The 26,450-nt window shown below is 41.1% G+C and overlaps 1 protein-coding gene across 13 annotated transcripts in view; it reads right to left on the bottom strand.

Annotated features, from left to right (window-relative positions):
• ASPH (aspartate beta-hydroxylase) overlaps positions 1-26,450 on the bottom strand; it is a 238,897-nt gene that overhangs the window by 57,384 nt on the left and 155,063 nt on the right. For all 13 annotated transcript variants that reach the window (XM_028500701.2, XM_055091279.1, XM_028500699.2 and 10 more), the window contains 6 exons: positions 23,596-23,682; positions 16,935-17,085; positions 14,275-14,411; positions 8,129-8,227; positions 6,008-6,097; positions 3,382-3,519 (listed from right to left, as the gene is read on the bottom strand). In XM_028500701.2, the coding sequence (XP_028356502.1) occupies positions 3,382-3,519; positions 6,008-6,097; positions 8,129-8,227; positions 14,275-14,411; positions 16,935-17,085; positions 23,596-23,682 (702 nt within the window). The remainder of the gene's footprint in view (positions 1-3,381; positions 3,520-6,007; positions 6,098-8,128; positions 8,228-14,274; positions 14,412-16,934; positions 17,086-23,595; positions 23,683-26,450) is intronic.

Here is a 26,450-nt window from a genome sequence, read left to right as displayed (position 1 = left end):
CGCTGAGCCTGCGCGTCCGGAGCCTGTGCTCCGCAACGGGAGAGGCCACAGCAGTGAGAGGCCCTGAGAGTTGGACGATGATCCCCAAATTTACATGTTGAGTCTTACTCCCCCAGTACCTCAGGATGTGACCCTTTTTGGAGATAGGGTCTTCACAGAGGTAATAAAGTTAAAATTAAGACATTAGGGTGGGCCCTAATCCAATATGACTGGTGTCTTTTACAAAGGGTGTCCTTTATAAAAAGGGAAAATTCAGAGACAGATACACAAACAGGGACAATGCCATGTGAAGATGATGGCAGAAATTTATAGGTCACAGAACTCCAAAGGTTGCCAGAAAACCACCAGAAGCTAGGAGAGAGGGATGGAACAGATTCTCTTACAGCGCCTGGAAGGAAGCAACCCAGCTGACACCTTGATCTTGGAATTATAGCCTCCAGAACTGTGAGACAATTAGTTGGTGATACTTTGTTACTGAAGGTATATCAAGCTAATACAGTATCTTATATTCTTTTATGAAGCTACCGCAAATGGAATTGTTCTCTTAATTTCATTTTGGGAGTGGGTTTTTTTGTTTGTTTTTGCTAGTACAAAGAAATACAATTGATTTTTATATACTGATCTTATAATAAAATACAGAATAAACATGGTCTAGGAAGACTCATTTAATATAAGTTTATTGAAACCTCATTGAAAATTTCTTTTCCCCAAGTAAACCAAATTCATCAGTGAAGTCTTATAGGTCTTAAAGAACAAGATGTTCTTTAACAAAAAAATTATGAAAAATGTAAAACATATACTTAAAGGTAGAGAAAAGAGTATAAGAAACCTCTATATATCCATCACCTAGATTCCAAAATTATCAATATTTTGTCACTCTTGCTTTTCCCTTCTCACCTCTCTCAGATGAGTGAATGTAGCTATACTGCCTGGTGGGACAAACAGCCCACGAGTTTTGCCCCTGGGTAACCCTACCCCACCTGAATGGTAGTGAACTGAGAGGAGGTATTTACTAGACTAGTACTGCTGCCTGCAATCCAGACCAGCACAGTGGCCAAACTTAATGTCCTTTCCAAGGGTGGAAAAGTTAAGGTATAAATGAAGAAAAGGAGAAATAATAGCTGAAGGTAAGAGGATGAATAAATAGGGCATGTAATGAGGGAAATCCAATATTACATTAACACCTCGAAGAGGCTCAGGGCAAGATATTGTCTCTTAGCTCAGCTACACCAGATGTCTGAAAGGGTAAAGACATATGTTGTCAAGACCACTCCTACTTTTGGAACTTATGAGATCTAACGGAGCCCTGCCAACCTGAGTGGCCTTGCCCTGGCAAGTACTCTCATATAACGTGATAATGGACTGGACTCATTATTATTAATGACTGAATGAGATCTAGTAATGTGTCCATGTCTGTTAACTGTTAGGATTCTTTTGTTAGGAGGCATCTGCCCTCAAAACCCAGAGGGTGGCTTCGGATAATATAAGAAATATATCTGGTCTTTGTTTCCAGTTCCCGGCATAAACCTCCCAGAACCCATGAAATTTCCTGAATAATTGGAGTGACTTTTGTCATTCATAAGGATCCCTTTTGAGCACACTTGAATTTATGCTAATAAAATGACTTAGCATGGGGCCCCAGATAGCCTCAGGATGGGGCTGGTCACCAGAAAGACCAGGTGATTAGAAGGCTGGAACTTCCAGCCCACCCACCACTGGGAATGGACATGGGGGTTGCAGATTAAGCTCTATAAAACTCTTGAACCACAAGATTTGATGTGCTTTTGGGTGGGTGAGCTTGTCCACAGGACAGGAGGCTGTGTACCCCAGTTCCATGAGGACAGAAGCTCCTGCACTCAGGATCCTTCTGGACTTCACCCTTTGTACCTCTTCATCTGCCTGTTTATCTGTTTCCTTTATAATATCTTTTACAATAAACTTGCAAACATAACTAAATGTCCTGAGTTCTGTGAGCCACTCTAACAAACTAAACCCCAGGAGATGGTCATAGGGGAACCTCTGATTTTACAGTCCGTTGGTCAGAACCTCAGGTGACAACCTAAACTTGCTATTGGCATCTGAAGTGGGGTCAGTGTTCTGGGACTGAGCCCTTAAATTATGGGCTCTGATGCTATCGCCAGGTAGATAGTATCAGAATTGAATTCAATTTGTAGGACACCCAGTCAGTGTCCACTGAGAATTGGAGAATTCCCTGGTGGTGTTGAAAAACACACATTGGATATGGATAATCAGTTGTTTGAAAATCAGAATGTATTTTCTTATATGAACAATGTACATATGCCAGTTAGATTCTCAGGCCAGACCACTGAAGCCCATCTAGCTCATAAGATACATGATTACCTTTTACATTTTGAGTAGAAAACAATGATTGAACGTACGAGTTAATTTACTTTCCATTTGATTAATGTTTCTAAGAAGAAGGAACTTATCAAGGCAAGAGTTAAACTTCTGACCAGCCTGTACCAAAATAATAAAGTAGACATTCTTACAGTTTGGATTTAATCTACCAATATAAAAGCCTCCAATATTTCGTTTCTTTTTTAAGTTACTAAGTTGTTAGAGTTACTTACACTTCTCTATCTTATATATCTGCCACAACATTTTCTAAAAGTATTTACATCTAATTTTTTTTAATAGACAAGACCAGTGGTTCTCAAAGTGTTGTCCAGGGACACCTAGGGAGTTCCCTAGACCCACTGAGGGAGTCTTCAAGATCAAAACTATTTTCTTAATAATACCAGGATGTCATTTGCTCTTTTCACGCTCATTCCTTCATGAGCACACAGTGGAGTGTTCCAGAGGCTACCTGACATATGACATCACTGCTCTGGTGGGTGTATGGGTGAAAGAGTGGTGAGAACCCTCCTGTCTTCCATTAGGCCAGACACCAAAGAGATCTGTAAAAATACACGACAATTCCCATCTTCTCACTTCACTTCTTTTGCTTTGAAAATGTATTTTTTAAACTTATTGATGTTAACATGTCATGGAGTTATTATTTTATTTTCATAGAAGTCATTTAAAAGATAAAATTTCCTTTCAGTTTTAATTTCTAAAAATTATATTGATACATATCCTCCCCCAACACACACAGACAAAGCTCCCTGGGGTGCTCAGTAAGTTTTAAGAGTGCAAAGGGGTCCGAAAGCCACAATATTTGAGATCTGTTCTTCAACAAATTTCTTTCTTCACCATCTCACCTAAACTCTTGGCTGATGGGATGAAGCTCCTTTTTGCCGTATTTTCTGCAAGTGCCACTGGAAAGAAAATCTATCTCCTCCCTGACATTCCTTTCCATGAGAAGCCGTCTGTGAATTCAGAGGACGAGACAGACAAGGACTCGACAAAGTTAACACTCACCTTCACTAATTCCGTGTAGCCCGTTTCCTTGGGGGTCCACCACGGCTGGGCTTTCAGTCCATGAACGTTGTAGAGTGAGCGCTGCCACACAGATGCAAAGTGGCCCCTCTGGTGCCCAAGCTCGTACCACTTATATGCCTGGAAGAGTTCAGAAAGATTGAACTCCAAACGAAGCAGTTTTACTAATTTTACAATTAAAGTCCCTAAAAACAAGGTCTGACTTTTAAATAAAGAGCTTGCTAGTCAGGTGCCCAAATCTGTTACACTGGCAAAAATACTGTTATTTGATTGGGTCTCTGATTATGACCTATGATTTTAAATAAATAATAAATAATAATAAATTTAATAATTTATAATAATAATAATAAATTAATTATATTAAATTAAATAATATTAAAATTATTTTAAATAATATTATTTAATAAAAATATTATTAAATAATATTTAATTTAAATTATTATTATTAAATACTATTATTAATATTTAATATTATTAAATATTATTATAAAATTAAAAATAATTTAAAATATTATTTTAAATATCATTATTTAAAATAATATTAAAATTAATAAAAATTAAATTATATTAAATTAATAATAATTTAATAATAAATAAAAATAAATTTAAAATAATAAATATTATTTTAAATAAATGTGTGTTTTTTATTTTCACTCCTAGGCTGTAAGCTCTCTGAACACAGGACTCCACTGCACTCACTCTGGTCTCCCCGGAGTGTCCAGCAGAACCTAGGACTTTGTTGAGTGGATAAATCATTTAAGACACAGAAGGGGACTATGTTTATATTTTAGCTTTCATTTCTTAAAGTCTGTGTCTCCTGTCAAAGGAAAGGAGTATGATTTTCATCATTTCTTCACAGATATCTGCACTTACTGAATTGGGGTGTTAAGAAGGACAGCAACTTCCTTGTGTTTTTTTTGGCCACGCCCGGCGGCATGCCAGATCTTAGCTCCCTGACCGGGGATTGAACCCGTGCACCCTGCAGTGGAAGCGGGGAGTCCTAACCACTGGACCACCAGGGAATTCCCGGACAGCAACATGAACAGTCTTCTCACGTCCACATGAAGAAGGCTGCCCCAAGGTAACGAAGTATAAATCCTCCATTAAAGAAGCAGACCGAAAGAAAATATTATTCTGAGTTAGCAGTAAATAGAGTGATAGCCCGCGTTAGATTTTTTTAGAAGGGAATTTTTGTTCCTAGTATTTTTTTTTTCCTGCCATAAGGGATAACATTCGCGGTTGTAGGCTAGCTGTAACATGATACAACTTGCCTCCAAGAAGACTAACTAGCCTTTTCAGGGATAGCTGGCTGCAGTCTGCTGCCCCATACGTACCCTTCAAAGGACGCCCGAACCATATCCTCTCCCAGGGGCCCTCCCCACATGCCTCCTGCACCGTGCTCACCCCATTGTCTTTAGACTGGAAGACGGCTCTAGGAGTGTGCCTAATGGTATCCCCTCCATTATTTTAATTCTGATCTAATGATTACTTTAATCAGCAATTTCTTCTCCCTTCTTTCTCTTTGCCTCTCATTTCTCATTCTATTCCAGTTGATTGACTGGTAGGCCAGAGGGGGAAAGGTATAGATACATAGAAATGTATAAAGAAAACAGTGTCAATTATCCAAATTTCTGTTACCTGAAATTGGTTCCTGTCAGTAGCTGGCAATTACCCCATCACAAAACCCCTTGCTCCAATGAACCCTCAATTGTCCAATGGTCCCATGTTCTTTTTAATTTTAGAAACCCGAAGCTATGTTATCCTTAGATGTCACTTTATTACATATATGGAATGCATGGTTACAAAGAGCCAAGGTCTCACTACAGCCTTTGATCCCTTACTCTAAGCAGAGCCCAGCCTAGAGCCATGCGATGGTGAAGGACAGCCCAGCAATGTTGTGTGAACCACGGTGCATGGTGAGAGTTTGGCAATTTACATTGAATGATGTCATGATTAATGACCAAATGCTATGCTTAAAGAAGCTGACACTGTACTCAGAAAAAAAGGAATAATCACAAAGAAAACATGTGATTTGCTTTAGCTACTATATTTTCTGTGTCAATACCAGTCATTATTATAGCTATAGGTATTCATCTTCAACTTGGCATTAAATATTTTGGAAGGTAAATTACACAATTAACTACTGGGTTCAGTGTGCTTAGGAATCAGTTGAATAAAGACTTCATTCTAAAAATAACTACTTTTTAAATTCCAAAATAAAATAAAAATAAATCTAGGCAAACTGTAAAATTATCTCAAAAATATTTTAAAAATTTCAAACACATCTCTTCATTTCATAATTTTAAAAATATTTTTTCAAGGCCATATCTATCTCTATAGATACACACACAGATATACACACAGGCACACTAATTTAGAGGCTATTCATGATTGTTCAGATACTTTCTTGAAAGAAATTATAAAAGTCAAACCCCCAAAATTCTTTATAGGATTTAGTAAGAATTGTTAGGTTGTTACAAAAAGTTTAAATCACCACCTTCAAAAGTTTATGCTTAACACATTTTTTTCAATTTAACTCTCTCACAGAAATACCTTCCCCCTCCTCTATCTTCTGTTAAAGAGAACAAAAAGTTCACGAATGCATTACCTCTTTGTTTCCAACTCTTTGCATGGCATCCCCCAGGTGGAAATAAAATCGCCCATCATCAGTGCCAGGATCCCCAGATTCTATTCCTTCCTGTAGAAAGGACAGTGTCAGTATTTATGAAAGAATTAAATACCAGATTTAATTCATTGATTTACTTAATGTTTTCTAAGAATCAGAAAATCACCTCAATATTAAAGTTTGGCAATTAGGTTACTGGTCAACATTTACAATGCAAAGCCAAAAGGAGGTGATAAAGTTCAACTTAACAATATATTCATCATCAATTAACAGTGGAATACCCCACAAAATCAGTATGACGCTTTGAGAACTGTCTCTGCAGGAGCAATCGTATTTCAATACCTCAAAGAATTTCTTTGTCTGAGTTTCTATCACATTTATTTTGCTCTCCAAGTCTGACCATATGTCATCTAGAGGCTTTTTTATCCCTGAACCAAAATGTTTAGTTGCTCATAGATGTTTGAAATGATAGAGACCTAACTGCAAATAATATTTTTTTTCCACTCAAAACAAATGTGTCCTCACTTTTCAATGAAATCTTTGACAGAACATACAACAGGATTAAAGCCAGTTGGAATCTTTAATTTTTTTAAACACCTCCTATCCTAAAACACTCAGCTGATTTCCATCCCCACTGTCCACAAAAGAACTGAAATTTAAATTTATGTAAAAATAAGAAAGAGAGAAAATATTAAAGCAAGAGAATGAATTTAGAAAAGTAAAAGAAGGATGAAGATACAACATATTTAAACGTCTAAAAAACTGCATCTTTGAGGCCTCTTCACGAGAAGCCCATTATCTTTTACTCAGAAGAAATTTTATTTGCATAATGTTGGAAAATAGCAGCATGGAACAGAAGCATCACTCATGAGAGGAGAGTTGTAATCTTGGCTCTTGACTGACTGACACTCAAATAAACGCCCTTGCTCATTAACTAACCAACCCTGCCCTCCACTTCCTCATCTCTGAGCCAGGAGAGTACTGTTAGGTCCTTATTATATGAAAGGAAATCTAAGGGGAACACTTTAAATCAGAAAAACCCACATGCCCACAGGGTCATGGTAGGGAACAGGCAGGCTGCAGAGGGCCAGTGACAGCCAAGATAGACGGAGGGGTGCATGCCCACCTCAAGGGGACACCATTGCTCAGCTCCTGTGCTGAGATGTGGGCCACATGTGAACTTTCCAGAGACACCAGAAATCTGCACGATTATATAAAATGTTCAGATTTTCAACTAAGGCAAGCAATTAAAATTGTTTTTAAGAGAATTATGCTGGCCAAATAGATCATGCAAGCTACTTGCAATCAGTGGGTCACTATTTGGGATCTCGGATCAAAGTCATGTGAAAGAAAGAGATCACAAAGGTGGATCACAAAAGTGCTACTTAAAGTTCACAAGTAGTCAATCAGCTACCTGGCTGATATGATAGCTACTAGCTAGTGTTACTATTTAAATTACAATTAAAATAAAAAGTTCAGTTCCTCAGTCACACCAGCCACATTTTAGATGCTCAACTGTCACATGTGGCTAGTGGCTACCACATTAGAGGATACAAATAAAGACCACTTCCTTTGTGGCAGTAAGTTCTGTTGGAGACCCCTGAGCCAGACCAAATGTGATTCTGGTGAACTTCAATTTTTATGTGAGAAAAAAATGATAGCATATTTTAATCTGAGTCTTTAAGGCTATCAGGCTCTTGGGGATTTGACCTATTCAGTCTGCATTTGTTACCACGCTTTGTAAAGGTTTCCGTGAGCCCTGTCCAAAGTCATTTCCATGTATAATTAAATTGTAAAAGTAACAGTTAACACATTGTCCATACTTTAAAATATTTCATCAACTAGTAACAACTGCAGTTTTAAGAATTTCTTCATAAAATTTTTTCCAAATAGTCTCTGCTCACATAGCTGGTACTTCTACCTCTGATACTCTTGATTATGCTGAAGGTCCACACTGCCTGTGAATGTCATGGTCCAAGGGTGTACAGTTTAGCATTGTAAAGAGTCAGCAGTGCATGCCAATCAATCTACAATACATAATCAAGGGTGTCCAAATGACTCAAAGGGATCAGAAGAGGAAAACAGAGGAAGGGAGGGAGTTACCTTTAGATAGGGGATGCTCTCAGCGATCTTGTTCTGTGCCTTCAGAATAAAGCCATAATGCACTTTAGCAAAACCGTCATTAGGCGTCACATTCAGAACCTAAACTCAAAGAAAACAAAAAGCTATTGTGATGGACCGTGAAGTGTACAAATGACCATCAAAGCAAATTTTAATTAGCTTTGCTGTACAGTATTTGGACTGGATTATGATGTTATAGCTTAAAATGCTATAGTCTTTTGTCTCATTGCAATACGTTAGGCTTAAATGGCCCCATTTCCCCTCAACTCAAAATGTTCTCCAAGAATGAAGAAATGAATGAAAAGGCAATGACCATTAAAGCATTGCTCTAACAATGCAAATCAGCAAAACCTCTGTCAACTTCATGACTTCAGTATTTTTTTAGTGATCAGGAAAAACTGCTTTAAATTAGCTTTACTTGAAGTCAACTCCCAATGGTTATAATACATTTCTTTATGTACATGCTTTATACATTGCCTTAATTACGAGAAAATTTAGATTTGCATTCAAAATATATCACGATCCATCATAAATTTCTTGAACACCCGGACTATTTTAAGGACTGAGGATAAAGTGGTGACCAAATCCAATATTCTGTGATAAAACCCAGGTAAATATTTAATCTAAGTCAGGTCATTGTTTATTATCGTATGCATTTACTATGATTAAAGATAAATTATGCAAAACGCCTCTAAATTAAATATTAGCAGTGAGAAACCAAAACAACATTCAACTTGTGAAGCTGCTTAGACAAACTAATTTACAGACCAAAAGTGAAGGGTGAAGAAGGTTTGAGTTGAATGCATGTAGAGAAAAGATGAATATCCTACAGCTTCTCTTCATCCTTCAGCCTGAGTAGGAAAAGGGAGTCATGGGATCTTTTACACAGAAGGAGTAAGTGTGCTGGGCAGGGACCTCATACTCTTGGTGAGTCCACAGTGCACTCTGCCAATATTTTAGTGTTTTCCATCTTGCACCTGCGCCTGTACCGCATCCACTAGCAAATCCAGCCAATGATACCATCACAATATATTCAGAATCAAACTCCTTGTCACTTCCTCCACCGCTGCCATCCTGGTCCAAGTCTATCGTCTCTCTGCTACCTTCTTACAGGAGCTTCCTAACTGCCGACCCTCTGAACCCCAGCCCCACTCTCCTGTAACCCATTCTCCACGTGGGTCCTGAAAGGACGCACTAAATCCTAAGTCAGATTTTATCCCTCCTCTATGCAAAACCCAAAGGGGTTCGATTTCACTCAGAGTAAGACCAAGTTCTAGGAACAGTCTGTAAGACCTCCCTTGGGCTGGGCCTCTCTACTTCTCTGGCCTCCTCTCCTATCCACCCCCATCAGCCTCTCTGAGGCACTCTGGACTCCTTGCTGCTGCATAGGAAGCCAAAGGCACCCCTGCCTCAGGACCTTTGCACACACAGTACTCCTGTGCCTCACACCGTCTTCTCCCAGACATCCAGATGGCCCACCCCCTTTACTGTGATGAAATCCTTGCTCAGAGGTTAGCATCTCAGTGAAGCCTAAGCCGAATCACCTGATATCACACAGACCCTCCAGCTGCATCACTATCACTTTCTGACTTGGTTATGGTGAGACTCCTTTTTCTTCATAGCACTCGTCACCATCTGACTTATTTTATTTGGATTTCCTCCACAGAGATGGAAACTCTGCAGGGATTTTGTCTGCTGCACTCACGGCTGACCCCCAGTGCTCGGAGCAGTGCTGGGCACTTGGTAGGTCGTGGAGAACTCTGTACTAACTGAACGGATGGGTGCATGCCGGGCTCGACTCCCCAACTAGATCTCTGAGATGCCAGACTCCGCCTCTTCTGCACCTTCCACGGCGCTGTTACTGAGTCAGGTGCTGAGCAAGAGCTCAATAAACAGTTCTGGAACTGAGCTGTCCTGAGGCTGATCACATTTCTGGTAGCGCAACTATGAAGGAATTATTACAATTATTGCAGCTACACAGATGACATTTCTGTTTACTGTAGACACAGCCATCATCTCAAGAAATTAGTAAATGTATTAATTTACTAGCTATTTTAGAACACACAGAACTTTTCTAGGCTCTGGACGTATCAACATAAATGAGATATACTCTCTTTTCTCAGGAAGCTCTCAGTCAAGAGAAGGCGACAGACTCACAAGCAGACCACAGCAATGCACCGTGGTACGTGTAAGCACGGCAATAGGCATGAGGCACGCAGGGGTACAGAGGATGGGCATCTAGCTCACTCTAGGGTGGGTGTGGCAGGGGCAAGTGCTAAAAGGTATTTATGGATGAATAGGAGTTCACCAGGGAAAAGGAAGGTGGGGGACTTTGGGGGAGGCATTCAAGGCACAGGAGAAGGTGAATAAAAAGGAATAGTGGGGCTTCCCTGGTGGCGCAGTGGTTGCGCGTCCGCCTGCCGATGCAGGGGAACCGGGTTCGCGCCCCGGTCTGGGAGGATCCCGCATGCCGCGGAGCGGCTGGGCCCGTGAGCCGTGGCTGCTGGGCCTGCGCGTCCGGAGCCTGTGCTCCGCGACGGGAGAGGCCGCAACAGAGGGAGGCCCGCATACCACAAAAAAAAAAAAAAAAAAAAAAGAGTGGGCCAGGAACAGCAAAGGCAATGAGACTGGAGAAGAGGACAGGAGGCAAACCACGGAAGGTCCTGTTCAGTATCACATACAAGATAATCCTCGGAGGGAGTGGAAAGAAATGACAAATGCTCTACCTGTATCTGCCTCTGAAATATAATATGGACTGTGCAACTGCTCCAGGGCTCTCCTCTCATCTGCATGGTGGACAGTCCCACGTCCCACTCATACACCTGCTACCGTGAGGGGAGGGTGGGCAATCAGGACCCAGAGTGACCGACAGGGCTGCCCTCCAGGCTTGATTCTTTATGATCACCTACTGTGCTTACTGCAGTTTACATGCGGTGCATAATGGATGCACAGGTTGTATTATCTAGTTGTAATCAACAAACCCTCGGAAAATGAAGATTTCTAAGAAAACCCAATTGAGATTAATACTAAAAATGTTACACAGATTCTCTCTCTCTCTCTTTACACACACACACACACACACACACACACACACACACACACACACACAAGGCACAGACAACAACAAACTGGCAGAGCTGACATTTCTAGTTCCAGCACAAACTCTGCAGGACACACTACCAGGACTAAAAAAAAATCATATAATCATAAATACTATTGCACATGGACATTACTAAAATATCAATTTTTCACCTCTCTCTCTCTTTACCCACACACACACACACACACACACACACACACACACACACACACAAGGCACAGACAACAACAAACTGGCAGAGCTGACATTTCTAGTTCCAGCACAAACTCTGCAGGACACACTACCAGGACTAAAAAAAAATCATATAATCATAAATACTATTGCACATGGACATTACTAAAATATCAATTTTTCAGTGTGAGTTAAAAAAATTTTGGCAGTTAAATGAAATTTTAAAAGTATTTGAAATATTTCATTTCATCTTAAGACTATTTTAGAATGTGGACCTTTCACAATGTACATCACAGATTAGTACATACATACATAGACATAATACATAAACACATAAAGATGCATGTCACAAGTTTTTGCTTGAACGGTTTTTACTGCAAGGGGACGCAATGGAACATGTTTGAAGATCAATGCTGTGTGCAGTGGGTACCACTAAAGAGCTGAAGCCAAGGGTGGGAGGTAAGACTGGCATTTTGTGTTGATGAAGATGATAGGAGAACAAGCCTGGACGGAGTGGATCTACCCTACTTTAGGCAAGAGATGATGGGGCCTGGGTCAAAAAGGGAGGGGATTTGAAAGATATCGAGGAAGTTAAAATTAACCAAGATTAGTGACTTGGTTCCAGGTTGTAACTCCACGACGGCATACTCTGTGTTTGTTTCCTTAACTACCACTGCTCAAGCAAGTGTGTGTGGGTCAGTCTTGGTTGAAACTAAAAGCAGCAAAACAAACAAACAAACAAAACCCAGAAAGGGAACAATCAATGATTTTCATAAATTTTACTCAAAGATAAAAATCAACATGAAGAAAAATATAAAATTACAATATCCGTTTGCTGGAAATGATCTTTGACTGAGACATAAACATATCAGGATAAACTCTAGTAAAGGAAAGAGAATCTATCAGATTCAGCTTATTAATCTTATTAACTTAGCAGTCAGAGGAGGGAACAAAAGGCAAACCCCACACTTAATTTTCAGTTTAGCAATGCTTCTTCAAAAAGAAACTCACTCGGTTGCATAATAAGGCTGTATTTTAGATTTTCTGCATCCTGTTATGTTTATTCCAATGAGTTTATGATTTCAAATGTATAAACAACAGCATGTACGTTTTATTTTTCAAAATGAAGTAAATGTTTCATATAGTTGAGATTTAGTACCAGGTGAAAAGAATGAATATATTTAAGGAAGGTTTTGAAAAGCTGGAGAAGGACAAATCCATAGTGGGTGAAAGAAACCAGGATGCTTTCAGATCCTGCCCTAACCTCAAATGTGCTTGACACCCTGTAGACACTTGATCATGGTTTTTGGGAAGGAAGGAACGGAGGGAGGGAGGGAGGGAGGGAGGGAGGGAAGGAGGGAGGAAGGGAGAAATTCTATAATTCCATCTTTGTGCCTTGTGACCGTGGCAGGATAATGGGTATGTCTGATATAGTTTGACAGTTCTTATATTCATATGTTCCTGGATCACTGAGATACATGATGTTTCCTTTAGCCAAACTTTACAAGGCAGGGCACTCAGCCATTAGCAAATACAATGCCCCATAGGGACTTATTTTATGACCTGTAACAGGTACTTTAGCACGTGGCACAAATTTTCAACACTGTAAGCTCAACCCACTCTGAATAGATATTAGAGATGCTATAAACAGCAAAGGTCTTACTTCTCTCTCAGAAAATGTAAAAATTAGGACAAAGGTCAAAAGACAACTGCTCCTAAATCCAGTGATTCCCAATTATGGGACCAACAGCAATAAAAGGAGGAAAGCATCGCTTTGTGGGTGGACCCAGCCTCGAGACTTGAGTATGAAATCACTATACCTGACAACATTTTAAAAATAGAAGGGGGCTTCCCTGGTAGCGCAGTGGTTGAGAGTCCGCCTGCCGATGCAGGGGACACGGGTTCGTGCCCCGGTCCGGGAGGATCCCACGTGCCGCGGAGCGGCTGGGCCCGTGAGCCACGGCCGCTGGGCCTGCGCGTCCGGAGCCTGTGCTCCGCAACGGGAGAGGCCACAACAGTGAGAGGCCCGCGTACCGCAATAAATAAATTAATTAATTAAAATAAAAATAGAAGGAATCATATCGTCTCTACGGAGTAGAAGAATTCTGATGCAAAGTGCACCAGCCTGAAAACCACTGATCCCTAGGCCTAAATTAAAGAATAACAAGTAAATGTGTTCATCTTTATTTTACAGAGGCATTAACTTGCTCCAGCTTCAAAGTTCATTTGGTACCCTGTTTAACTTGTACCAAATGACGTCCCTCATTTCCTGACGGAGTCATAGTGTTCTAGATTACATGGTTACTTGCGACTTAGCAGTTATTCATTAGAGCATCCATTATAAGGCAGACATCCTTTCAAAGGTATCCTTGCTAGAAGATCAGGTAGTCAATGCCCTCTGAAAGGTGAGTCCTTTATTCCATGACTCACCTTTCAGAGGGCATTCTGTAGTCTCTCTCTAGTTGGTCTTTTAGTGAAAAACGTACAAGATTATGTGTTTTTAAGTTCATGAGTTTAAGCTCATAAGTTTTTCAGTTCCTTTTCCTATCATAAAGAACACTTTTAGAAAGGCTGCTTGTGGACTGATAAATATCAATATATAAGTTTTAAAAAGCTCACAATTATAGGTTGAAGGTTCTGATGTACCAAGTGTTAACTAAAATTTAAAATCTTCTGATAAAGTGGAAAAAAAAAGGGAGATGAAACAAAATTTAGGATATGTCAACTATAATGAGACAAATTTGATTTAACTTAAAGAGATTGAGCGATTAGGCGTATTAAATGCAATTTATAAATAACATTAGAACTTCATGTTCAAAATAATTTGATTGTTAGTAGCAAATTGCTGCTTGCTTACCTCTTCATAAACCTTCTTGGCACTATCATTATCTCCTATCAAGAGGTACCCCACTCCAAGGTCATTCTTTAAGGAAGTATCATCAGGAAATAGTTGAACTAATTTCTGCAAAGTAAGCAGGGAACCTCTCATGTGACCTGATTGGTGGAAAGAAAAAAAAATAGAAATAAAAACAGATTCTGTACACCTCTGTATTGAGACCTCAAATCATAAGAGACTACTCAACAGAGCCTGAGGACCAGCTTAAATCTGATTCTATATACTGATGGCTAAGTACCCATTAGAATTTCATCCTGCAGCTGCAAAGGCATCAGTTACTCCCATAAATAGATACTGAATATAGTGCTGATTATAAATCCTTTAAAGACACTCCTATTTTCTAAATTTGTCAACATTTACCCTTTTATGTCAAATTCCCTCTTAAGAAAGTTTTAGTTACCAGTTCCTTATTAAAAAATGTTTACCGGGATAGTTTTGATTTATTATAATTAAAATTACGAATACAGAACAGGCAAATAAGAAGTCTAATAGATTTCAAGGTCTAGCATCCTGGATGAAACTTGAAGAGGCACTGAGGTACTATGCTGTCCTCTTCTCTCAGTAATGACCTAGTCCTGGAGCAAAGGAGACATCATCCAGTATTAGGGGGCCCTCTGGTGGACGAGAGGAGACTATGCACACACGAGTCATGACAACCCAGCTTCAAGTCGTTTTTAAGGCTGTTGGGTGGACATTTAAGATTTCAGGAGCCAACTGTCATCACTCCTCACCACAGTTGGAAAGACAAATTGTATACGGGAGAATGTGCAAAATGAAAGTCCACATGACAAAATTAATTACCTAAAGGGCTTTGCTGACCACAAACTGAAAATCAGCCAAGACATGGTAGGACCATCAATAAGCTAATGCAGTTGGATGCTCCAGGAACAGAAAAACTGTTCGGCATAAAATACCACCAACTCACCCCACGGGCCGCTCCCCATTCCTCGCCAGTCCGGGATGGTTTGCTCAGCCTTTCATTCCTTCACTAATAAATCTGACGCTACCTCTCTGTACCCCTCCTCCCCCACCTGCCCCACTTGGGCTCACTTTTCTGCTGCTTTTAAACTTCCCCTGTTGAACCACAAATTTATGGTTACCGAAGGGGAAGGGGCAGGAGATAAAACAAGGAGTTTGGGGTTAACATATACACACCGCTATATATAAAACAGATAAACAACAAAGGACAAAGGCCCAGGTGAGCGTCCGTCCTGCTGCCATGTCCTCCCCGCCCCTTCCACTTTGAATCGCAAGGGACTTCACCACCTAGTCTGCACACGAGTCCCTCCTCTAGTGAACCTGCCTCATTCTCATTCGGAGGAAAGACTATATTCAAATACCGAAGGACTGTTTCCAAAGAAGGTTAAATCTACTGGTGGGCTGTCTTTCCTCTGGGCCAGGAATAGGGTGAGGCAAGAGAGGCAAAGTTGGAGAGGGCACCAAAAATTCAGTCATCAAGATGCATATTTTATACATTTGTTAAAACATCAAAATTAATGTAAAAAATCCACAGGGCTAAGCAAGCCATGTCAGAGCCCTAGGAGAGAGGACAACTCAGTGACACTGATTTTGCGCCCACAACGAGCGCCTCCATGGAGCCCCAGCTTTGCCTTTTCCATCCTGTATGTGTGCTGTGTGTTTTCCTTCCCCAGGACTGGCCCTTATGAATTTAAGTCCATTCTTCTAGAATAAGACCATTTCTTCTAGTTTCCAATCATCGCTTAGGTTCTACTCCTGTCACAGATTTTAGTCATCTACCAAAGCAACACAACTACCTTTAATTCTTATTCTTGATATAAAGTTCAGTTGACTTTGAATATTACTTTTATGAGCATTTCCTAGTGTAATCGAGATAATTTGTCTACATAACTTATCCAGCCAGCAGAGAACCCACCTTAGGGGTTACACATGGCTTAGATTCTTCCCTCCTGGCTTACCGACGGCGTTTTAGGTGACAGGGGTCAATCACTGGCCTGGTTATAATGAAGTTAGGGTACAGGGAGTCTCCCTTGCCTTTGGCACTGGGAACCTGGCTCAGTTAGAAAGGATGCTTTATGCTGCTCTTTTCAAAGCATTTGCAAATTTACTTAGTGATTAAAAATTTTTTTTTCTATCATTTTCTTTAGTATCGAGTCAAAACTTACAGGTAAAATTTTTAGAGTGCTTCGAACTCCTAACATTCCTCTATAAAAACTGTGGCACTGATGATTTCAGCCACCATGAATCAGCTGGTTATCATTAAGAGAGAAAAGCGGAATTTGGCATGATAGGAAGTTCTTGACTGCAGACCTTTTAATTTATTAGCTATGATTCCTTAGGCAACGTATCCAACCTCTCAGAAGTCCATTTGCCTTCTCCTTAAAGTGTGTGTGTGTGTGTGTGTGTGTGTGTGTGTGTGTGGCGGGGTGGGGGTAAGTGGCAAAGTACCACGTGCATCTTTGTAATTATGAAGGATTACTCTTTCAGTCTGACACAATCAGAGAAGTTGCCTGAAATGAGTTATAAAACTCAGGTTTCCTTCCATGTAACTAAACTCTTCCAGAAGTATACACAGCCTGCAGGTTTTTCCAGATAAAAGCATGCCACTGATTGCCACTGAAGCGATTCTTACTCCACTTCACCTAGAAATTGCTGTCTGTCTGACTGCCGCTTCAAGCTCAGCTTCACCAGGTCTGCGGGGACGTCAGGCAGGCTGGCCGCCTCTTGGTAGCTTTTGATGGCCCTGCGCAGAATCTCATTGCTCCTCCTCTTCTCAGCCAAATCATCTTCACACTAGAGGAAGGGAGAAATGTCCCAGGACAAGCTGTATTTGCAGTTGCTCAAAATATTTATGAAAAGTTGACTTTGGGACATGCTTTAAAAGTAATTCAAGACAAATTCAAATTTTCTTTTCGTCAAGGATTAAAAAAATAAAGGAAAGCAACTTAGCATGTTATTTTAACAATACGAAGAAAAATTAGCTACTAAGCTACAGATGAGAAAGACTATCATAAAAGCAAGACTAATATATGTGAGGGCCGATGGAATTTATATCCTGTTATACATCATTAATAGACAGAACTCCAGTCCACAGTTCCTGTTCTTTCACTGCCTTATTCCTGTGTTCATTCATTCCTTCAACAACGATATTCTGCTCTGGACAGGGGGCAGACACATTGAACAAAACAGACAAAGCGCTCTTCTCATTTTGCTTCATTCTAGAAGGGAAAGTCAATATACAAATAAAAGTATCATGTATCTTGTGGCTGTAAGTGCTGTGGATAAAAATAACGTAGGCTTCTACATCATCGAGGATAGAGAGGGTATTTAGAGCTAAGAAGCTAGATGCAGCTGTGAGTGTAGACAGAGCAAAGAAGAGGTCCAAGAACAGGACTCTGAGGAGCTGCAAGATTTCAAGGTCATCAGAGGTCAGGAAGGACCAGGATATTAGGACCAGCAAAAAGGACAGAAGGAAGAGAGAAGAAAGTAACAATTTAAAAAGTGGTATTCTGGAGGCCAAGTGACAAAAGGTATCAAGAGGGAGTGATCAATTGTTATCAGAAGTGGCTGTCAGGTTGAACAAGATGAGAACTGAAGCTAGATCACTCTGGATGGGGACAATGTGATGCCTCTGAGGGTCCCAGCAAGAGCATTTCCATGGGGCTGCTGGGACCCGTAGCTGAGAGGCTCAAGAGAAAACAGGAGGGAAAGAGGTGAACACACCTCTTTCAAGGATTTTCGTCGTAAAGGGGAGCAGAAAAATAGGCCAGTAATTGGAGGGTAATGTGGCGACAAGGGAGTGTTTTTTAACAATGGGAAATATTACACCATGTTTCTAAGCTGATGCAAAAGACCCAGCAGAGGGGGGAAATCTGATGATGCAGGGGACACAAAAATTAGAATGAGGTCCTTCAGCAGGTGAGAGGGGATGGAAAAGGAACCAGAGCAGTTCATCCATGCTAACATCCACGAGAACAGGGACTGAAATGCTAGAGGTAGGAAGAGAGGGGCGAACTGTAAAATGGTCATCAAAATCTCATCAGATTTAGTAGACAATTTGAAGCTTACCATTTGAGAAAAAAAACGATATAGATGCTAAAAGTAGCATGTATAATTTTTTTCTCAGAATATCCTATTTAACATGTTTACCTTGTTAAAACAAAGTGTGTGTTGTAGGCAGTATGTAGATGCCTGCAGAACCAAAACAAAGTCTAGCTCCACAACTTGAGGACACAGTAAGGAAATGATCCATCCCTCCTCCACCCCAAAATGAAAAACTAACAAGAATCAGCACAAATTGATAAAGTAAGATACCTGTGGGAAGCTTTTCAGAAAATACCACATCAAAGAAAGAACCTGTTAATATGTACTGATAAGGGTAAGTTTCCCAAGATGATAAGAGCTGGAATTGAATCAGTGGTGACGGACAGTGGACGGATTTATGATAAAGGAAAATTGATAGGATGAAAATCTCTAGATTACAAAAGGGCAATTCACCTGTGCTTGACAGGAAAAAAAAAAGCTTCAGAATATACAACAATCTGTTCACATCTGCAAATGGTCTCCAGAGTAGACTTATCTACCAGGAGAGAAAGTCCAACGTCAATATCCTGTATTGGTCATCCTGACTGCATGGCCTTCCGTATATTCATACGCTGGCTTCTCTGTTTAAGCATCAGTTTCTTGTGAGTTTGGCTATGGTGAGTTAACTCCCCTAAACATGGTCGTTCATAGATGTCGTCACAGAATGCTAGAGTCCTAGAGCTGAGAGAGCCCTTTTGAGACCATCTTGTTCACCTTCTTCATTTGGTAGCCTCTTCAAGCTACCAAACAGATCCCGGAACTGGAGGGTCTCTTCAAGGTTAGTTCAAGGGCAAATGTCAACCGAGACATCATTCTCTATATAGAGGGGAATAAATGTCTTAACTAAACTCAATCGGAAATGAGAGACAGATGATACAACTACATGCCTTGTTCCTGTCCCTCCTCCATCCTCAAGGTCCTTCATTTTAATGAAGTATAAACATTTTAGAACTTCTGGAAATGGAATTTTAATATCAGTGTTAAAATAGTACATAATTCTTCAAAGTCCCTTAAATAAAACTGATAGACTTTGCTTTGAATATCAAAATTGATTGATATTGATTAGTTTAGCATCTGTAGATAAAGGATTTGCCCTGAAACTGAGCATTTGCTACAGGACATTAACATCAGAAAGCCTTTTGTTGATTCAAACGAATTCCCCATCCAACCTTCCTATTTGTAGCAGGAAGATGCCTGAAGATGCCTGAGATGTGGCATTTTCTGCCTGAGAGGCATTAATGGTTTGTGTAAGATAATAAAGTGAATTGAGCTCATAATTTTGTGTCTGATGTTCAAGGAACTTGGTCAAAATTGATTTTCACAGTAATCCAAAGAATAAGACACTATCAGCGCTACTTTTTTTTTCATGTAGTTTATTATTTATTTATTTATTTATTGGCTGTGTTGGGTCTTTGTTGCTGCGCGCGGGCTTTCTCTACTTGCTGCGAGCGGGGGCTACTCTTCGTTGTGGTGGGTGCGCGGGCTTCTCATTGCGGTGGCTTCTCTTGTTGCGGAGCATGGGCTCTAGGGCATGCGGGCTTCAGTAGTTGTGGCTCACGGGCTCTAGAGTGCAGGCTCAGTAGTTGTTGCGCACGGGCCTAGCTGCTCCATGGCATGTGGGCTCTTCCCGGACCAGGGCTCGAACCCGTGGGCTCTGCACTGGCAGGCGGATTCTCAACCACTGCGCCACCAGGGAAGCCCCAGTGCTACTTTAGAAATGATAGATACTGTAGTTTCTATTTAACTTAATGTTGCTGAATTTGAAAAATTTGTTGGGATATTCCAGAGTAATTGTTTAATCTGCTAACAAAGAACGAAAAAGTCATCACGTACTCCTCCTTACAAAATCCGTCTTCTGTTGAACTTTTATTTTTAAAACTCCTACAAATTTAAGCTTTCTTTTAAATTATTCTATTAAAAATTAATTTACCATGCTTAAATTTTGCATTAATGTTAATACTGATAACACCTTGTAGCATAATAGTTTAGAGATAAAAAATATTGCTGAGGCATAAATCTCAAATTCTGACTGTAAATAAGGGTATAAATACAGTAAGTGCCACGTGCAAAAAGTATTGCATTTATTTAGACCTCGGTACCTGCAATTAACATCACATATAAAGAAAAATTCTAAAGCACGAAACATTTTTGCCATGATGAGCATTTGGCCCAATCATTATTCTTTCGAGTTAATATGCTTTTCCTTAATCAAATGACTGCCAGGACTAGTGGCAAAGCACATCACTTATTTGAATAGGCACCATCTTTTGGTAATAAATGTATTCTCTCTTGCTTAATAGCAATACAGTTTAGCAATTTTGGAGGATTACTGACCAAATTAATTTACAGAAATGATACAGTTGTTGTCTGCTAAACCTAGTTTGTATTGCACCATGGATAAAAGGAACTTCTTTGCATTAAATTTTCACAAATTTAATTTATTAAAACTGAATTAATACAAATTTAATTAATGTTTTTAAGGGGGAGATAGGAAGAATTTGAGCATCTGTACTTCGAGTGGTTGCCACCTTTAGTTCAGAGCAAAGCACACTCGCTTTATCTCCAGATGTGTTAGTTTCCGTGTGAGTGTCACCCACAAGTGACAGCATTGCCCCCTCCAAAGGGGTGTTGTCAGCTTCTCCTGGGTCTGGAAAATTTCTGCAGCTCTGCATCTGCCATTTCCCAGGAGGGCTGACAGTCTCATTCCCCCAGGCAGGGCTGGAGGAGCTTTACTGCCTGACATTTGTACATCAGCCCTGGCTTTTACCCAGAGTTCCAGACTACGTACCTCCGATGGTCTATTTGACACGTGCACTTGCGTCTCTAATAGGCATCACAAACTTCACAGGACCCAATGCGAATGCTTGATTTTGTACCTCCCCAAACCTGTTCCTCCACCAGTCTTCCTGGTCAGAACCTGGCACTCTCCTTTCCTTAGATGGCTTAACCCAAAACCCTGAAGTCGGGAATTCCCTGGCGGTCCAGTGGTTAGGACTCCGCACTTCCACTGCAGGGGGCCTGGTTTCCATCTTTGGTCTGGAACACAGCAAGCTGCATGGCGCGGAAGACCCGAAGTCACCCTCGAGTCTTCTCTCTGAGCCTTACATCTAATCCATCATCAAGACCTCTCAGCTCTGCCCTTGTCCACTGCTCCATCTGCACGGCCACGACCACAGTCTGAGCCAGCGCATCTCGAGGGCAGATACAATGGTCTCCTATTCTTCTGGCTTCTACTTGTGCCACCAGAATCCATTCTCCACCAAGCAACCAAAGTGATCGTTATTTAAAAAAAAAACAACCAGACGGGCACACCCACGCACAAACCCTCCAAGGGCCTCCAGCGCACAGAGAATACAACCTGAGAGGCCCTGGTCCCGCCTGCCCCGTGTCACCTCCTTCAGCACACCCCTGCTCCTGTCCTTCCAGTCAAGCCAAGGCTGATTCCCTGCATCACGGCCTTTGCCCCCGCTCTTCCCTGTGCCTGGACAGCTCCTTCCTCGACCTTGACATGTTTCAGCCACTTGTCACCTCCCTAGGGAGGCCTTTGCTGATCACCTTATTATCGTAAGTGTTGCTGTGTCACTCTCAATCACACCACCTACAAACAAAAAATCATAATAACATGTTCTTTATTCCATGACCTTCTTCTCACCATGGCATGTATTATCATGTAAGATGTTCGAATACATTTGTTTTTAACCCTTCTAATATTCTTTAAATATATATTTATTTATAAAGACGTTCAGGGTTTTGCTGAAGCATCACCTCCTCGGTGAGATATCTTCCTTCCACCCTATCCAAAATTTCAACCCCCTCACACATCCTGTGGCTGTGCTCTTCTTTATTTTTGTCTCCTGACAAAGTATCCAGTAGCAAGCAAGAGACTTTCTTCTGTGTCTCATGCACTGTCTTCTCCATTACAATGAAAACACCATGTGCTTTGTTGATGGCTGTGCCTGCAGTGCCTAGAAGAGGGCCTGCCACAGAGTGGCCTTTCACTACAAAAAACTTGAGTAAGAAACTTTTAAAATATCTTCCATTGGAATATAAGCCCCACAAGGACACAGGCCTCGAGAGTGTTCTTCATGATAAATCCCAGGACCTAAAACAGAATGTGGCCCACGGAGGGTTTCCCAGCTACAGGAGGACGTGGAAAAGCTTCATGAATTGAGGAGCTGGAAGATGGAGAAAGTCCAATAAGAAAGGAGAAGGGAGTGGTTAAGAATCCGCCCGCCAACGCGGGGGACACGGGTTCGATCCTGGTACGGGAAGATCCCACATGCCGCGGAGCAACTAAGCCCATGCACCACAACTACTGAGCCCATGTGCCACAATGGTTAAGAATCCGCCTGCCAACGCGGGGGACATGGGTTCAAGCCCTGGTCTGGGAAGATCCCACATGCCGCAGAGGTGTGCCACAACGGTTAAGAATCCGCCTGCCAATGCGGGGGACATGGGTTCAAGCCCTGGTCTGGGAAGATCCCACATGCCGCGGAGCAACTAAGGCCGTGCACCACAACTACTGAGCCTGCGCTCTAGAGCCCGCGAGCCACAACTACTGAGCCCACGTGCCACAACTACTGCAGCCCGTGCACCTAGAGCCCGTGCTCCGCAACAAGAGAAGCCACCTCAGTGAGAAGCCCGCGCAACCTAACGAAGACCCAATGCAGTCAAAAGTAAATTAATTAATTAATTAAAAAAAAAAAAGAAAGGAGAAGGTGGGGAAGGAGCCGGGGAGAAGGTAAGGGGTAAGAAATGAGTCAGCTGACAGAAACTACACAGAGAACAAAGTCCAACCCACTTTATATTTTAAGAGTCTTTTCTAAGCACACTTTGCAACCTCTAGCGATAAAATGAGGTTCTTACACCTCTAAGGAGCCTGAAGTAAAAACTACGTGGTGGGTCTAAACGGAACAAACGTGAGGGTGATGGGAAATCAGTGACAAAAGTGTTATTCTTTATTTTCTTTTCAAAACCGGAGAGAAGCCAGATGCAGGGGGAGCAAAAAAATGTTACTAAATTCACCATACAAAATAGCAATAATGAATTGTCTTATTTAAAACTGTATTTCTTGCTTGAATTTATGTATATGCATGAGAAATTGATTCTGTATACAAGTTAGAAAAGAAAAATAAAATGCAAATACTGGGTTTGAAAATCCAATTATACAGAGCATAAGGACATCAAAACAGTGTCCTAAGTAGCAAGGTTTCAGCATACCTTTGCTTTCCCATATCGCGCTCCTGGACTCTGAGGGTACTTCTGAACTAGTTCTTCAAACGCATGCACTGCTTCCTCAATTTTTCCCTGTTAGGAAGAGGCAATTATATACATACAATAAATTCAAATGCATAATGTTATTCAATATAGTTATTTAATATTCACCAAGTAATTTTGTCAAAATTTCCTGGACTCCTTTCTGAGTTTAAGACAATTTTACCCTAAGATTCTAAATAATTAACTTCATTATGACAAACAAAAAACTAGAAATGAACATAAATACACTTTATTTTTTAAAAGACAGATACCTGGCAAATGATGTACTATGAGTCATTGTTAAAGAAATTGCACACACTACTATATATAAGACAGATAACTAATAAGAACCTGCTGTATAGTGCAGGGAACTCTACTCAGTACTCTGTAATAGCCTCTATGGGAAAAGAATCTGAAAAGAAAAGAGTGGATACATGTATATGTATAGCTGATTCACTTTACTGTGCACCTGAAACTAACACAACATTGTAAATCAACTCTACTCCAATAAAAATTTAAAAAAGAAAAACAAAGAAATTGCATTTTCTCTCTATATGTACAGTTCCCACATGCACTCTTAAAAAAGTTTAGGATTTCAGTTGGGGGAAGCATTCTGCTAGCAGCTAGAATGCCTGGGGTCTGCAATGAGAAGGGCACTGTCGGCAGGGAATAAGCACGCAGGATGACAGGGCCACTTGGCCGCCGATGTTGTCACCCATGAACATCAGGGTTCATGCGGCTCACCGGGTTGCTGGGGCACCCCACTGCTTTCTTGTCATGTGACCCCCCCCATCCCCCCAAAGCCCACGCGGACCCTTAAGAAGCTGGTCCAAGCACCTGTGTCAGGTCTCTGACCACCACTGTGCAAGCGGAAATGGGGGACGTGTAACAGGTAAGCTTGCTGAGGGTCTTGGCATGGGGGTGAGGCACCCTCTCCCCCTCGCAGTCCACCCACAAGGAGAAACACACATCCCCTGGTGTCTAATGGAAGGCAGCACGTCAGAATATTAGAACCATGCGATGGAGATGGATTTTCTGAGTTGAACTTTACCACCACTTCAGCTGCCTATCAATCTGTAAATCCATTCATTCCATGCATAAATGCAAGCTCACTGTGGTTTGTATGTTGTCACCCTCACTGAGTGAGTTTTCACAGCAACAGAGTTTACCCCTCAAACATGGCTGGGCTCAGCAAACCATACAGTACTACCTGGTCGTTATTGATACCTAATCCTCCACAACTTGACTAAATAGAGCCAGGCAATATCCACATTAAAGTTCCTTAAAATCATGGAAGAAGGAGGTTTCTTATTCCCTGTTACATGCCCATCAGTGGCGCTGAGGGTCTGGGAGACAGTATATGCACAGAGGAGTGGTCATGAGTGCAGGCTCCAGAGCCAGAGTGACTGGCTAGACCCTGGGCTCCACCACTTAGGAGGCGTGTGACTCCTGGCAAGTTACTTACGACTTTGCCTTATATGCCTCATCTGTGACATGGGTACAATGAGGGTACTTGATCACTTTGTCGGGCTGCTGTGAAGGTCAAATCTGGTAACATATATAAAATGCTTATAGCCGCTGCAGAGCGCATGGAAAGCAATGAAAAATGGTAGCTATTATGATTATTAGTATCGTAGCGTGGGGAGGATGTGAGAGCCCACATGAGACAATAAAGCGTGCCCCAGGTCTCTTATCTGATGGACAGGTTAATATAAAGAGAATGAGGACTTGAAGGCTGAGATAAATCAAGTCAGGAACATATTCTGTAAGCTATATTTATTGTCAGAAATCATTGTATCGCTATTTAAAATATGCTGTGTCTCTCACGATATTAACTTTTTTAAAGGCTTTATTTTTTTAGAGCAGTTTTAGGTTTGCAGCAAAATTGAAAGTATAGATATTTCTCACATACCTCCTACCCCTACACGTGCACGGCCTCCCCCCATAGTCAACATCACTCAGCACAGCTGTACATTTGTTATGATTGATGAACCTACAATGACACACTGAAATCACCCAAAGTCCACAGTTTACGTTAGGGTTCACTCTTGGTGTTGTACATTCTATGGGTTTGGACAAATGTATAATGACATGTATCCACTGTCTCCATAGTTTTGCACTTTGCAGAAAGTCATATAGTTGGAATCATACAGTATGTAGCCTATTCAGATTGGCTTCTTTCACTTAGTAAGATGAATTTAAGCTTCCTCCCTATCTTTTCATGGCTTGAGAGATCATTTCTGTTTAGTGCTGAATCAGATTCCATTGGCGAGATGTACCCCAGTTTATCCATCCATTCACTTACTGAAGGACATCTTGGTTGCTTTCAGGTTTTGGCAATTATGAAAGCAGCTATGAACATCCATGTGCAGGTTTTTGTGAGAACCTAAGTTTTCAACTCCTTTGGATAAATACCAAGGAGCAAGATTTCTAGAGTGTATGCTACGAGTATGCTTAGTTTTGTAAGAAACCCACCAAACTGTCTTCCGAAGTGGCTGTACTGTTGTGCATTGCCACCAGCAATGCGTGAGAGTTCCTGTTGCTCCGCATCCTCATCAGCGTTTGGTGATGTCAGTGTTCCAGATTTGGGGCTTGCTAATAGGTGTGTAGTAATATCCACTTTGTTTTAAATTGCCTTTCATAACATATGAGGTGGAGCATCTTTTCATATGCTTATCTGCCACCTGAATATCTTCTTTTTTTTTTTTTTTTTTTTTTTTTTTGTGGTACGCGGGCCTCTCACTGTTGTGACCTCTCCCGTTGCGGAGCACAGGCTCCGGACATGCAGGCTCAGCGGCCATGGCTCACGGGCCCAGCCG

This window comes from Physeter macrocephalus, chromosome 15, assembly GCF_002837175.3.
Source record: "Physeter macrocephalus isolate SW-GA chromosome 15, ASM283717v5, whole genome shotgun sequence".
Taxonomy (NCBI): Eukaryota; Metazoa; Chordata; class Mammalia; order Artiodactyla; family Physeteridae; genus Physeter; species Physeter macrocephalus.
The sequence above is the reverse complement of the archived record's forward strand: the minus strand, read 5'-3'. Positions and strand labels throughout refer to the sequence as shown.